The sequence below is a fragment of the Passer montanus genome, unplaced genomic scaffold, assembly GCF_014805655.1.
Source record: "Passer montanus isolate IOZ18808 unplaced genomic scaffold, ASM1480565v1 scaffold21, whole genome shotgun sequence".
Classification (NCBI taxonomy): Eukaryota; Metazoa; Chordata; class Aves; order Passeriformes; family Passeridae; genus Passer; species Passer montanus.
The window spans coordinates 15,030,433-15,046,336 of record NW_024366703.1 but is presented as its reverse complement, the minus strand read 5'-3'; the positions used below and the strand labels follow the sequence as shown (position 1 = coordinate 15,046,336).

Here is a 15,904-nt window from a genome sequence, read left to right as displayed (position 1 = left end):
TGTGGCCCCTCTGCACTCCCCACTTTTCCAGTCTGGGACACCACGAGCCATCTCTGCTGGGATGGCAGAACTGTCGTGGTGTTGTCTGTTCTGAGCCTGGTGCAGGGATGGCTTCAGCTCAGCCCTGTGGCTGGAGCTCCACATGCCAGGATGGTCCCAAGGTGGTGGGATGCTCTCCTGCTGAGAAGGGGCTCCTGGAAGAACAGAGGCTTTGTTTACAAATTCCCCTCTCCTGCAAACAAAGCAGGCTTGTTTAACAAACCCTCCGCAAACAAAACGGACCTAAAATTAGAATGCTTGTTTCATGAATGAAAACTTACTGTGAAAATAAACATTTTTATGGACAATAGAAGAAACTTCTTTTAAAGCACACGTGTTTTGATGGTCTGGAATTTTTGTACAGATACTCATTGATCTTTTGTGCAGATAGCTGTTGCTTTGGTTGCTGTTAAGGTTTAAGTTCTAACACATGCTTGGAACACTGGTAAAGCAAGCCTTTGTATTTATTTATTCAGTTTTTAATCTGCAGATGTAAGGGAGACAAGTGGGTTTAGATTTTTTGGCAGAGGTGCATTTCTCTATCCTTGTAATACAAATTGTAGACACTGAAAGACTGAGATTTATCATTGCCTTTTTTCCTCCTGCAGCTTTTTAGTCTGAATAAATAGTCTGTTTGTGTATTGGGTATACATTACCATGTATTTCACAATGTTATTTAGTCAGGATCCTGCAAAAATGGAGGTTTTACTAATGAACTTTCCTGTGCTGTTGTCTCCCTTTGTCCTACAACTTTACTCTTCTTCTCCTATCCTAAAATTACTGTTAATATCTATTTGCCTGTATATGCCACTGTTTTTGAGGGTGTTTCTTCATTGCTGGGCTATGTGCAATTCAGTGTTGATTGACTAAAGATAAATTACTTGGATTTTACTCAATTTTTCATTGCTGGACTTAAAAAGACTTGTCTAGTGTACCATGTATTGGTAGAAAACCTTGAAGTTAAAAATCTCGTACTGTTCTGAATTACTGGCTTCAGAATATTATTCCTTGTTTGTAGATGTATGAAAGCAGCTAGAAATGAAAAAAGCTGGACTGACAAATTTTAAAGTGACCTTGTTTTTCAACATGATCTAATTGTGTAAAGTTTGAAAACCCCACATAGCGTATCTTAATCTAAAGCCAACATCATGCATCTGAATTCTTAATTAGGACTATATTTCAACTTGTGAATATCAGTGTTTCACAATTTGCAAAGCTGTCAATTAGTCTGTTATTTATTATGTCTTGAAATATTCCACAGGCTGAGTTGGTAGCTGGGCATGAGAAGCATGAAATTATTTATTCAGTATAAGGCTACCCTCACCCAGACTTCCTTGGGAAGGTCTTATTTTCTTGCCCTCGGAGTCTGGATGGATTTTTTGGCAAGTTCTCTTTTGGCTGTTTTTTTTAAAACCCTGTTGGAGGCTGAAGCAGGACTTTGGGGAAGTCCAGGACAGGAGTGGTGTTCCCAGCGGTTTGGATGCTCTGGGCAGTCACACAGGGCTGAGCTGGAAAAGGGGCTCTGAGTGGGATGAAAGGTTGACTTTTGGATGGTTTGGGGCTCCAGGCAAAACTCTGCAGTCATTGGAGAGACACTGGGGAAGATGGGGAACGCTTGGACTCTGATGGACACAGGGGAAAAAGAGCTTGGAAGTAAGCACAGAACACGTCATCTCTGGAGGCAGACATGCAGGCAAAGGAGAGTCAAAAAGGTCAAAAATCCAGAGAAACTGGGCAGGAAGAAAAGCAGGTTTCCATGTGCCCTGTTGGTGCATAGTCCTGGACAGTTTTATCCAGGAGCTGGGAATGTGCAGTTGGATGAAAGTGCAAGAGCAATGCATGAGCTGTGCATGGAGAAAGTGAGTAAATGGAGACTTCAGAGATACCTGAAAAATAATAGATAGATATTATAGATATAATGGATAGATATAATAGACCTGATAATAAGAATAGATATAATATACCTGTATTCTATAATAGATAGAATATACCTGCTTTCCTCTTGTGTTGTCCTTTAGAATTGTTGATAAAAGGGTGAGGAAAGGCAAGAGTTGAAGTGAATCTTACATCACAAAATAATTTCTTGTCATTTTCACAGAAGAATAAGAAACTAATTTACCTTGGATCACTGTTTGGCACCTCATAATCACAGCCAGTGTTTCTATAAAATGGAAATAAAAGATTGTGCACCCCTCACACCCATTTCTATCATGCTGGTACTCTGAGTCTGTTGAATTTTAATTTTCTGCTTCCCACTGTGTAGTTGTACAGAAAAAAAAAATTAAAACATGCTCAGTTTAATTTAAATTCTCGAAATTTAATTTTATTTATCTATTTTTTCTATTAAGTAAACATGGTGTGTGGTGTTTTTACTTTGATAACTACATAGCAGAAGCCCCTTTGACAGGGAATTAATTTTGTTTTCCTGTGGCATATGTCCATAAGCTACAGATGAAAGCTGTTCTATTAGATGTGACTCCAGCTAGTGAGGTATTAATGAATGTTTAAAGCTATTTGATATCAGTGTGACAATTCTGTGCCTCTAAGGGTAAAGCATGGGTGTGATCTATTAGGTTGTGCATATTTTTCCTGTGGTTATTTCACCTTACATTAAATATAAGAAAACAAACTTTAACATTTAATTTCATACATTTAATTTAATGAACTCAAGAAATACTGTCAGTTTATGGCAGCCCTTCAGGAGAAGGATATGGGATCCACATGATTGAAGCACTCATTGCTCCTTCTGGTTATTTTTTGGGGTTTTTTTCATTCTTTTGCTTCTCCCAGCTGCCAAAATAAACTCCTTTTGAGATAGACCTAAGTCAGCAGAGTTGGTGTGTCTCTAATGAAGGCCCTTCTTGAGGCCCCCACTTGGATTTTATCTTTATGTCATAGTTCTTTTTAATCTCCCTTTCCAAGTTTAATGCTAGGGTCGTCTTAAGAGTGTCTGCTGCAGATTCAAAGTAAACAAGGTCCATTTCAGCAATCATATGACTTTTATTCCCCTAAACTCTTTGATTTTTTTGCAGTAAAAAGGCAATTAATATTACTTTTCTGTAATATACTTTAAAAATATCAAGTTGTTGGAAAAGTTGGCTAAAATTCAAGGAAGCTAATAGCCTTCAAATGTACAAGCTTAACTCTTCTTTATTATTGTTTTCCACTGAAGTTTCTCAAATTGTGCTGCTTTTTTTAGCATTCTTGAGTAGCCTCTCTACAGATAAGACAGATTCTGGCTTCCAGCTCCAGAACAATATGTGTGGTACTGTCTTTAATTAGCTTATTCCCAACTGAATTTTAGATTGCAATTTCCAATAAAAAATGTTAGCTGCTTTTATATTTTTTATTTACAGTCACAAAATAATTTTTCCTGTAAAATGAACACACAACCTTTTGAGCTCATAGGGAATCTCAGTCTCTAAATGTGCACAAATCTACCTTGAATTAGAAACATTCCTTGGAATCTCAGCCTCATGTAGATGTTGCTGTTCTGCCAGTTTAGCGTCACTGGTACTAAATATTAGTGCATGAGAGAGATAAAATGGTAATATTTGGAGCTATGGAAACTTTTCATATTCTTAATAATATCCTTAATATTCTAATGTTCTTAATATTCTGGTGGCAGTCTCTGGAATTCCATCCAGTGGAGTTTTCCTGTAAATACCATCTCATCATATCAGCCTCTTTATTTATTTTTTTTTTGTGTGTGTGTGTGTACATCAAACACAAAGTTGATGTAACAACATTGAAAACTAAGCTTTGTTTCAATAGTCTGTTTTAATAAAACACCATTGTGTACAGCACAGATTAGGAGATAAAAACAAGGGAAAAAAAGAAAGGAGCTTTGGGAAATGTAAAGAAGGCAAAATAGACATCATAGTTTGGTAATGTAAAATTGTTTAGAAAATATGCTTTAAAAGTGGCCCTAACTTTATGTAAGCTCCATACTTGTAGCATTTATTTTTGTTTCTCATTTTCAAGAGTTGTCTTCACACTTACCTGTGATTTGGATATTATTATTTCAGCTTTGGATAAACAGTCATCCTAGGGCAGCCCAGAATCCACAAATCTGCTGTTGCTGTCATCAAAGGTCTGGAACCAGGGTACAACAGCAGTGTGTCAGGATAAATAATGCACTTTATTGGTCTTGAAGGGACCATTTTGTAATGTTTGTACTGTTGGCTCTGCAGTGTGAAACACCATCTCCAGGGCAAATCCAGCCTGATGGGTTTAATCTGAATTGTGACTGCTACCGAAGTCTTAAGAATCACAAGTGTAGAATTTATGTGAATTCATCTATCCATCTTTCTGACTGAGAGTAAGAGGAATGGAGTGGGAGGAGGCACAGATATTTAATGTCTGAGTTAAGAAATGTTACTGTACCTGGACACCCAGTGGTTTGAGTAAATCTGTGTGTTCAAAGAACAGGAATATAAAAGGTTGACAACTACAAATCTTTAAATTAAATTTTCTTAAGTATTCATGTAAATATGAGTGTGTCTATCTAGTCATCAAATTTTTATGATGTAATTCCTGAACATACAGATTTTTTTTTCCTCTTTTGTGCAATCCTTATCACTCCATTTATTCCAGACCCAGTGGCTTTGATGCTGTGACTTTGAACAGAGTGGCTTTAGTTGCTTAGAACAAAGGCAGAACTCTCACTTTACTGCTTTTTATAAATGACAAAGGACAAACTCTTAGCAAGGAGTCTTGGAGGAGAGAGCAGGGCTGGAAAGTGGCTGTGAGAGGATGCCCAGAGCTGTGTCTTATCTCCAGCTCTGGGCAGTTGCATCCCAAGCTGATAAGGAAGAGATGAAGCAGCAGCCCTCTCTAAGGCTCTCAACCATGCTAATTACTGCTGTCTTTACAACTTGAAACCAGAATTATCTCATTGATTAATACAGTGGTGTTAGAGAGGAGAGCTGTTGGAGTGTGGGCATGGATGTGCTTTATCTCAGGCAGCACTTTGTTGGCTTCTTGGATCTGTGGATGGAGTGTTGGAATATTAACGTGCCTCAGGTCAGAGCTTGGAGCTCAACATAAACACCCAGAGCCTCCCTTGGTCTGTTCTGCTCATTGAGTGGAGGGAAAGATAATATTGGCATAAAAAGGAGGAAGAAGAGCTGCACAGACTTGGAGACTAAAGGGGAAAGGAAAAAAAAAATCAAAAGCTGTCCCAACTGTTCCCTTTTTGTAAATAAAGCAGTTTTTTCTCTCGCAGCCCATGAGCCTTTTCAGACACCTGTTGGCTGTTTCCAGTATCAAAAACAAGCTTGGAAGTGTTCAATATTTCAGATAATTTCTAGGAAAGAGGACAAGGGGAAAGCAGCTATTTGGAGTGTACACTAAGCTATGAAGATAGCAAAATCCAATTCAGGAGTAGCACATATTGGGAAAACAAAGAAACAGTAAAAGTTTCTGAAGGTGTTTTGAGGGGAAAGGGGAGCATTTCTTTAAAAGTACTTCTTTGCAGAGCACCTTAGGCAAATAAAGTGCTGAGATTTACCATCAATCTCAGTGAAATTTAAGATAAATTTAATTGAATTCCACTTTTGTGGTGGGTTAAGAGCATTGTAGGTAGTTAATAGCCAAATAATTACATGATAATTGTAGGATGCTGAATGTGAAACTTGGCTGCCTTCCTTTTTGACTTTCACTCATTATCTTAATCTGTTTTACACTTACCTGAAATATTCTGTTTACCTGGAGGACACTATGAAAACCTTCTGAAATGCCTTTTTTTTAATGTTTAGTGAAGTACAGCCAAGTATGAATGTATAGTCAATAATTGTAGGAAATTATTTTGTTTGACATGTAGAAACAAATGTCAGAACTATTTTGGCTTTGGGTTTATCATTATTTCTTTTAATACATTACATGGACTTGGGAAATAAACAAAAAAGAGGTGCAAGTTGGCAAATTATTTCCAAATTTGCTTTGGACAGTCAGTTTAAACATCATTGAGGAACACTTAGAAAGACAATTAAAAGTAATAGTGATATAATTAATTGATGTAGATAAATGTTTGAAGTAGATGGCCTTAAAGGTCCTTTCCAGCCCACATCATTCTGTGATTCCATATTTCTGTTGGAAATACAGAAATTTGCATTTCACTTACAGGAATTTGGAGGTTTACATTGGAATTTCATATTCCAAAGAATGCGTGAGAAGGTGGATGTTTGCTTTGAGTTTCCCTGTTTGAGGTGCATTGGGAAGCACCTTACAGCTCCCTGGCTGCCTGTAAAATTCCCATTACACAGATTTTATGATGATGTAACTAAATGAGAATGAACATATATTTCTGAAGAGCAAGGACTGGCACTTCATGTGCTCGAGTTCTGTGAGCTGCAAAATAAATTCTGGCTATTATTCATAACATCTTTTAAGGATTACAACACATTATTCTTTAATGAAACAGAAAGGTGGCTAAGCTCTCAAAAATGCAGCTCTGGGATCCTAAAAATGTGGAGTCCATAATTATTTCAAAGTTTGCAGCTTGGAGAAACTCTGCTTGTTTGATGCTGGCATTGGAGTTTCAGGCAGCCTGGTGAGATCCAGCTTGTTAAATGAGTTACCCAATGCTGTAACTCCCTTTTGGTGTAGATTTTCTTGTAAGCTCAGTACTTTTTGATGATAAAGGTGAAGTCTCCAGCCATCTCTCCTGGATAAACAGCTGCTTGCCTCATTCTGTGCCTGTTGCTTACGGGATTTTTATTTGTTTAAAAAGATGTTTAAAACAGTGACTTCGAGGTGGGAGTGAATTTGTAGAGGTAGTTTTGTCACATGGGGAGGGGATTTTGTTGTTTTTCTGAAGTCTTTTAGGCCTCACCCAGCTGGATGCCATGTGAGAGAGGCTGGAAGCACAGAGGGGTTGGGATGTGCAGCTCTTTGTGCGGGCTGGCGCAGCCCACCTGGGAGCACACAGCAGGTCGAGTTACCAGCCAAGGGCTCTCCTGGGCATCCATAAACTCTGGTTCTGTCTGTGGAATGAAATCAGGGAGCAGGGTCTGTGCAGCACCAGGCACAGGGCTTGGCTTTCAGGGAAGGGCTGAATTCCATAAACCTGTGGTGGGCAGTGCTGCCCAGCTCTAAGGGGTCACTGTTGATAATTTGGAGTTGCTTTGCAGAGCATTTCTTCTTATGCAGCTGGCTGGAAATGGAGATGAAGGCAGTCTTAATTCACTTTTAATAAAAGATCAATGGCTTTATTGTGAAAAAATAGAATACAGATGTAAACTGTACCTGGTAAAAGAATTAAATGTGAGTTTAACCTTCCTATTTTGTTTTTTCAGTGCTACTGGTGCTTGACCTTAATTTTTGAGACTTGTCTTTCTTGGTAGTTTTACTTTTTAAGTTTTACTTAGACTAGAAAAACAAACTCTGCTGGTGTTTTTCATCTCAAGTGCTTACCAAATCCCTCAGATTTTGCAAAATATTTAAAAAGTAATCTCCAGACTAAAGTCTCATTAAAACCTTTGCCCTTCCTGTGGAACAAAAGTTCAGAGAAGTTCTGGCTGATTGTAACTTGAAAACTGTAAAACAGAAACTATCATGGTGTGAAGTATTAATTTAGGCTTGGCAGTCCCTTTGTAAAATTTCTTTCCAGAAGCTTCCAATTAAAATGCAGCATGTCTAATTGTATAAGGGAAAGTACCTTGAAAATTGTCTCTTTTATATTATATAGGAAGAAAAATGTCACAAATATTAGTGACAATAAAACATCTTGCAGGTATTTTTTATTAAAAACCAGTCACATTTATGTTGCAATGAGTTGACTTGGTAGAAGGAACTGTGTGCTCAGGAATTTCTTAGCCATACTAATTTTCAGAATTGCTTTTTAGCCAAGCCATTTGATAGATTAGTCAGATATTTATCTTTTTGTATGCTTATCTAATCTTTTTGTACCTTTAATCTAATTTGTACCTTTAATCTAATTTGTACCTTTGTTATGCATTGGGTTGTTATGCTCCTTGAACAATGCAATTTAAATGGTTTCCCCCTGTGGCTCTTTCCCCTGTTTCAAAGAAGAAAAAGCAAAATTGGGAAAAGGACAGGTTAACCAGGATGGTTAAAGGTATGAAATACCTCACCTCATAGTGCTGTAAAGAATTTAATTCCCTTCAGTCTGATGGAGATAGCACAGAATGGTTTGGATAGGAAAGGACCTTGGAGATCCTCCACTCCCATCACCTTCCACTAGACCAGGAGTTTTTAAATTCCAAAAACATTTCAAAAAAGTAGATTTTGTGTCTTGGATATGTCTTGACAAAATGTAGATGCAGAGAGAGAAATATGAGCAGTTGTTTTGTATTGACAGAGTTCATTTCATCTGCAGGTGGTATTGGGTTTGAGAAGCTGAAACCCGAGAGAAGTGCTTGGGGATGGTGTGTAAGAGGATACTTCTTGTTGAAAGTCTTGTAGTTAAATATTCCCAAGATGGTCTTGACAACTTAAACAGTTCTACTGTGCAAGAGTTTGTATATAATGAGATAAAAGAAAGCAAAATGTTTTCAGTTGTGAACTCTTACCATAGACAGAATCACTTCTGAAATGAATGCTGATTTCATCTGAAGCCAAAGAGAAATGATTTTCAAAATCAGTTTTGCAAATCTGATCAAGTTCTACCGTGATAAATCCCTTTGCAGCACTTCCTTAAAGGAGATCCCCTTTCTATTTTGGATTTATGTGGGGTGTATGCTGCAAAGCAATATTAAGAATAAGAAGGAAAATAAATAGTATGCTGAGAGGCAATTTATTTAGATGATGTAATCATTTTAGAATGAGTAATGAAATTGGAACATTTTTCTTGGAGTACAGATGCTTATGTACATGAGGCAGAATCTGTGTGGGCTCTCAGGTTTAGGTGGTTTTGCAGTCCAGGAATAAAGGGAGAGAGGAAACAGGTAGGAGGTGGATTTGTTTGTAGTGTTTCAGTTTCAAATAAATAAATATATTGATTTTAAATATAAGTAAATAGGAGGTTTAAAGTATTCTGAAGAAAGTAAATAAATTGAGAGTAAGTGCTTATGGAAAGGGTGGGGGGAGGCAAAATCCCTCAGAAGTAATTTCATTTGATTGAATGAAGTCCTGTAGGTTCCCTTTTTAATTCTCTCAATATAGACACAGTGCAAACACTGTTCTTTGGGAGCTCACCTGGGCACGTCCTGGGTTCCCCTTCCTCTGTGGGGTGACTCATGGGATGTGGGTTTGAGCAGCAGAGTAAATAAAACATCTTTACAGGAGAACTTTCTTCTTCTGGTGTGTTTGGAAACACTTCTGGGGCGGGAGGGTATCAAAGAGAGTCAAGGGCTTCTTTCATTTTTGCTTCTGATTCCACTGAGTGTCCTGGGTCAGTTATGTGTCATCCCCACAGCCTCCTGTGCCTCCAGGGAAATTCATCAACAAGCTCCTAAATTTCGGGGTAAGAAAACATCTAAAGGAAGTCACCTCAGAACTATTTTTCCCTTTCCTCTCCAAATTATGGTATTTTGATGCCCAAAATAAATATTGAATCTACAATGATGGGTTGGATAATCAATTTTTCATGTTGCTATGCTGCTCAGTGCTAAAGAAGGTTTTTTAAATTATAACCAAACCAATAATGCTGCAATGAAGTTAATTTTATACATCCCATTTTATGATAGACTGTAAACAGTAAGTGGCAAATCTAGAGTAGGGCTGCATAGTAGTTTTCATGCATGGGATCCACAAACGTGATGAATTTGTGGGAGCAGGATGTTCTAGGGAAACCGAGTGCCTGGGCTGTCTTTTCCTAGAGCCATGAGTTAAATTCATGCTACTAGGAAAGATTAATTTGCCACTTGTATTTTCTGTGTTCAAGCAACAGCTCTGAAAGACAGTTCCTTGGCTATTTCTGCCTTCTTGGCTAGTTGAGAAAATGCCTTTAAATCAACAAGTAATTATGATCTAATTTTTCTAAAATATGACTGAAAAGGCTTATTTTTTCCCCAAGTCCTTAAACTGTTTCATCTGGGTAATGATGATTAAAAGTTCTTTAAGCACTACCTTCACACAGCTTTCAACTATTTCTGTTTAGAGAGCATAACATTTCAAAGTGGTTTATTTAAAAATGTCACTTCCATTCTCTGGCTTTAGAGGATTTTCTAGGGCCTTGAGGTTTAAGTTTCTGAATGGAATTGGAAGAATATTGTTTTAATTTAATATAAAAATTTGCCTTTAATTAAAAAAAAAACCCAAAACAATAAACCCAACAGTAGTAGTTACAAATCAGTCCTGGATGTTTTGCAAATGAAATAATCAGTCAGACAGACCTTTCCAGAAATCTACCTCAGGTATTTGACACGGCTCAGCATGAAGCTTGGTTATTTTTATCTTTTTTTGCACAGACAATGATGACTTTTTATCACAGAAAACACAGATTATTCTTGTGTTTCCTACTAAACACTTTACTGTTGGCGGGAAATATTTTTAAAAAGTTAATTTTCTTTAAATATCATGAAGAGTTGAACAGTAAGAGTACAAAAAGAACTGGGAATTTCTGGTGGTTCTCATTCTCCAGAACTGGGTGTTACTGCCTAAGGGTGTCCCTAAATGTCTTCACCTCCAGGCTGCAGCCACAGGAACTTTGGGCTGTCCCTTCCAAAACCTTGCTCAGCTTCATGGAAGGCTTTCTTTTAAATCAACTTCATCTCAAGATGATAATCTTAATTATCCATTTAATGTAATTGATGTGAAGAACTCTTAATGGCATCAACTGCAGGGTGACTTCTGATAATACCCAGTCTTTTAATTTTTAATTAGTATACTTAAATCTTTTCATTCTCTTTACAGTATGGCTGTTTTTCAAGCTGAGATGTGTAATGAGTTTGCAAATGAAAAATTCATTTGTTACTGCCACCATATGGCTCTGAATGTTGAGAGTGTATGGATTGCATGAGTAATGCCTCAAAGATAGAATTTTGACTTAAGTTATAGGGCGCTGAATAATCTTATTTTAAATCAAATGAAGATCTGATTAGGGGAGGTTATTATTGCTGAGGTGGTGATTTTCTGTGTAGCTGGAGAGAAAATAATTAGGGCTGTTTAGTTTCTGGGAATGTCTGCAAAGAATATCTTCTTAATAAATCAACCAAAAAATAGTAGAATTTCACTAATCATTACCTGTAAGCTAATCCAGGAAAAGCTCCATGAATTAAAGTGTTACTATTTAAGCAGCAATGAAATAAATACTCCATCACTAATGTAATAAAAACAGTGTCCTGCTGACTGTTCAGAGGGGTTTTTCTATTAGGTTTTTTTTTTCTTTTTGGTTTCCATTATTTGCTAGAATTACCAACACTTGAGATGAGCTGCTTTTGGAGGTGCTGAGTTTTTTAGTGTTGGCCCCAGTTCAGCAGAACTCCAGAGGATAACTTAAATACAGAGTTCCAGTAAGCAAAGCCAAAACTTTCCTAGTTCATCTTGGATATCATGGAAGTGTGTTATGTTAATTTTACATTTTCATCACGTGCCAAGGTTGAGTTTGTGCTCCTGAGATGGTGCTGAAATGACTAAAGCCTGTGATTTCACTGAACCCTCATTTGGTGCAGATTAGATTAAAAACTATTCTTGCTCTTTGGAAAATCAGCTTGTAGCCAAAGTTCTCGTGCAACTGATATGACTTCTCTCTTTTTGGTTTCTTTTTTTCCGTTTTTTCCCCTTGGCAGGGTCAGTACAGGCCCTCTGACCTGCTGTGCCCTGAGACCTACGTGTGGACACCCATTGAGCAATGCCTGCCCCTGCTCGAGCACTCCAAGTACTCCCGCTTCAACCAGGATGGAAAAGCAGGTGAGGCTGCACAGGATGAAATAGCTGTGATTTATCTGTCTGCTTCTAATGTGTCACAATCATCTGCTGCTGAAGCAGCATGGAAATCTTACCTGTAAAGGATAAAAAGTATAAATTCACAACTCCTGCAGCAAATATTTATCTTTCAAGCAATGCACATTTTAAGTATATTCTGTCCTGTAGACTATAAGTAGTTCAAAATTAACACATATTGCTGCCTTTCAGATTATTTTCAGATTATACTTGTTATTCTGGGCATGAACAAAACCAATCGGTAATTGTTCCTCACTTGCATTCCTGTTGGATGAATGCATAAAGGAATTAAATTGGAATCAATACAGGGAAGTGGAAAGACTAGGGAAGCTTAAAGGCATCAGGTGCTTTTGTTAAGAAACAGAGTGGCAGATTTAGTTTCACAATCAATTAAACATTCAGTTTAATTGATGTGGATGTGAAGAGCACAGTAAACAGCAGAAGCACCTTAAACATCCTGATGTAATGTGACAGTTTTTACACATTGTGTACAACAGATACTTAGTGATTTACCAGCACTGGCTGGTTGAAATTGTTACTGTCCAGAGCACAATAGTGATGCTACTGGAAAACATGGCAATCAAATGGAAAAAAGACATTAATTTACTTTAGTTACTGACTCTCTGAGCCAGTGGTAAGCTCCAAGGGAGCTGTGTTAGACCATGCTTGGTGTGGTGCCTGGGGGAAAGGGGATAACTTAACTTCCGTTACTAATTGCAACTTGTTGAATGTCCTCTTTTTAAGTTTTCTTTCTCCTGTGAGTAACAATTGAGCGTGGCTGTGATATTATTCAGAGATGTGTGGCCTTATTCAGCTCAAGAGCATGTAACACTGGGGTCTGTTTCTAGACACCAGAGCACAGATTTACCTGAGTCTCAGCAGTCTTCAGCAGCTACTTCTTTCTTTTTACATTTTTTCTTTTTACAGTTTTTACTTTTTTTTTTTCTCTTTGGTCCTTATGCTTTTTACTGCAGTTTAGTAGGATTCCCTAGGCAGTTAACTGTTCAAAAGGCAGGATGTGAATAAATTAAAGGAATTTGAAGGCTGCTTAAGCAGGACTGTGAAGTTCTGGAAATGCTGTTGAGTTCCTTGCGTTTCCTCACCCTCTGCCTTTTGCTTGGTTGCTCAATGGAAAGACTACTAATAATAATAATTATAAGAACTGCAATAGCAAGGTTTAAATAAATTCATCATTGTTCGATTGGTGAGGGGAAATTGGGGAAAAAATTACAAAATTAGGAGGAAGAAGGGAATGATTTTGGCAGTCAGTGATGTTTGGGATACTTTTGGTGTTCAGAAAGGGGAGAGTGCTGAACTGGTGCCTGTGAAGGTGTTAATAACCCTGTGGCAGCAGAGGGGCAGCATCTTGTGGATGGTGTGAAATCCCTGTGGCATAGCAGGCGTTTGGAAACCACGGGAAACAAAGCTTTGCATCATTATCAGCACAGAATATCTCACTGCAGACACTGCTGGAGCTGGGACTCGTGTCCTGTGGTTTAAGGAAATTAAAACATAGCTGCACGTTGAGATGCTCTGGGCCTGCTGGGAGCTCGTGGGCTTTGGGGCTTTGGGTTGCTGCTCAGAGGAAGCCATTTCTCACCAGTGAAATCAGCTCCCTTCCTCACTCTTTACTCTCTCCAACAGTCACTAATATGAGTTTAATGAAGTTACAGTGAATTTTTAAAAGAGCAATACAAATGGTCGTGTGCTTTATTCCTCTTGAATCAGCTTTCTGTGGCACTGTCTGTAATTATGTTTGTTAAGTGGGGCATGATTTATCAGGAGTGGGACTTCCAGCATTGAAACCCAGGGCAATAACCAGAGCCAGTAAACAACTGGGAGAAATGGTGTGACTTTCACTGCTGCCTGGGGCAGTGAAGCAGTCACTGGCAATGGTCATCTTCTGTTGCTGTCTGTAATGGAAGAAAATTTGGGAAATACTGTCTCATAATAATTTGTATGAGACATAATTCATGTGTTCAACATTTTCTGAATTTTTTCCCTCCTTTAAAAAAAAACCATAATAATTTACATAATAAATTTTCAATTGCAGGTTCAGGAGAGTGTGTTATATGCTTTGATCTCTCAAGCCTCTGTAATATGAAAAGGATTTTTGAGTATTGATACACATACATGGCAGAGCTCCTTCTCAAATAAGATTTACTTTTACTTTTCTGGAATAAAAATTAAAATATACTAATGAAAAGTGGGTTTTTATTTTAAAGCATAAGAAAGTATCAATTTATGTAACTCATGCCTTGGAACAGATTCTTCACTTTTGATCTGTTCACTTCAAAAAATTTAGCAGACCTGGCATCATCTTATAAATGAGAGAGATTTATGAAGATTCTGATATTAATAACCAGTAGCAAGGCATTTATTTAGAACTAAGTGAGTAGTTTGTGAGGTGGTGCACTAATGGAGGGTTTGGATACTGATGCAATTTGGAAATTGAGATAGTGCTGCTCTTCATTTAATGCCCATCAGCTGTTAAGTGCAGATGGAGATAGGCTAAAGAAAGAAGAATTAATTAAAAGGTTGCTCTGTAGTCAGTGACTTTGATAACACTGAATGAGCAGGTCAGTCACATGGCAGCATTTGCTGAAGTATTCCTGGCCCTGGTCTGCCTGCCACACCCCTTGACTTCCTCCCAAAACTGCTCCTCAGGATTTTACTTCATTGGTGTCTTCCCTAACAGCTTTACCCATGAAACAAGAGCAGTGTGGAAAGAATGATAAATAATTTATTTGGTATCCTGGCAATATTATTGTCCTTCCACTTTCTATTTTCTAGACTAACTCAGTGTCGTGTTCTCTCTCTTTCTAATATCTGTTGAGATTTTCAGTTTGTTGCTCCTGGGAGAAGTCTGGGGAAAATATCTCCATGGAGTGAAATATCTACTTTGGGATGATAATTAAATTAGTGGGAAACTTCAAATCTCTCTTCCTATCAGTGCTGGACTGTCAAAACATTTAAAAAACAACTTCAGATGAGGGCAGATACAATCCCGGTCTGGGAGTGGTGGCTTCAAAGCCTTCATAGTTACAGGACTGTCACATAATGTGGTGTGTTCTTGGTGGAGCCAGGGTAAACATGGGGCTGTTACCCAGGTGAAAAAGCTTTATCCAGATTTTTAGGCATGGCCCACAGCAATCCCTGTGGTGGAAGCTGCTTCCCACCTTCCTGTGTCTGCAGAAACTCTGTGAGCAGAGCTCTGAGGGCTGCACTTCAAAAGGACTTCAGTGCTTTTTCTGTCTTAACCATTTCATTTGCTGAAGTTGATAAATTGGCTAAGCTAATACACATCTGTTCAACTTCCTGCAGATCTAATAATAGAGTGAAATCAAAATGACACCGAATGGAATACATTAATTAAATTGAAAGTATTTTCTTCAGCACATTGAACAAAAACGGCATGTAACAAAGGCATAACACAGGCTCCTCTGCCTTTGTGTGTTCTTGGAGACAAGACACTCTTTGCTGCAGAGGGTATGGTTAACACAAACTATGATGGATGCAAAAGGGTGGGATAAAGGCAGGGAGAGGCACTTCTGGGTTCCCTGGTCAATTATGATAGTAGACTAAATTGTAGTCTATTAATAGACTAAATAGTATTAGACTGAGCTGACCTTTTTGTAAACATCACAGTGAAGGAGCGTTTCAAAGAGAGGGGTCTAAGGAAGTTTCTTAGCTGTCTTTCAGAGTTTATGGAGAAATCTTTTGCAGTGTGAGAGTTGTAGAAGAAATGAAGAATATGGAGAGACACATAGCAGTTTCCTTCAAAGCATAAATTTGTCTGGGATAAGATGCTATAGTCAGAGGTGGAGCTGCAGGCAGATTGCTGCCTGCAGGTGCTAGGAATGAAGATGGAGTAAAGCAGAGTGAGGGAAGCTTTGGAAGTGAGGATCTCTGATGTGATCAGGGTGTGGGAGCTGGCAGAAACATGGATAGAAGATGGGAAGAATTTTGCAATAGTTCATACAGGTAGAACAATGAGAAGAAGGGCTTGACAAGAGCA

The 15,904-nt window shown here is 38.1% G+C and overlaps 1 protein-coding gene across 2 annotated transcripts in view; it reads left to right on the top strand.

The window, feature by feature from the left end:
- Positions 1-15,904, top strand: part of ATE1 (arginyltransferase 1) — a 68,909-nt gene that overhangs the window by 38,243 nt on the left and 14,762 nt on the right. For both annotated transcript variants that reach the window (XM_039708995.1, XM_039708996.1), the window contains exon 11: positions 11,733-11,853. In XM_039708995.1, coding sequence (XP_039564929.1) covers positions 11,733-11,853 — 121 coding nt within the window. The remainder of the gene's footprint in view (positions 1-11,732; positions 11,854-15,904) is intronic.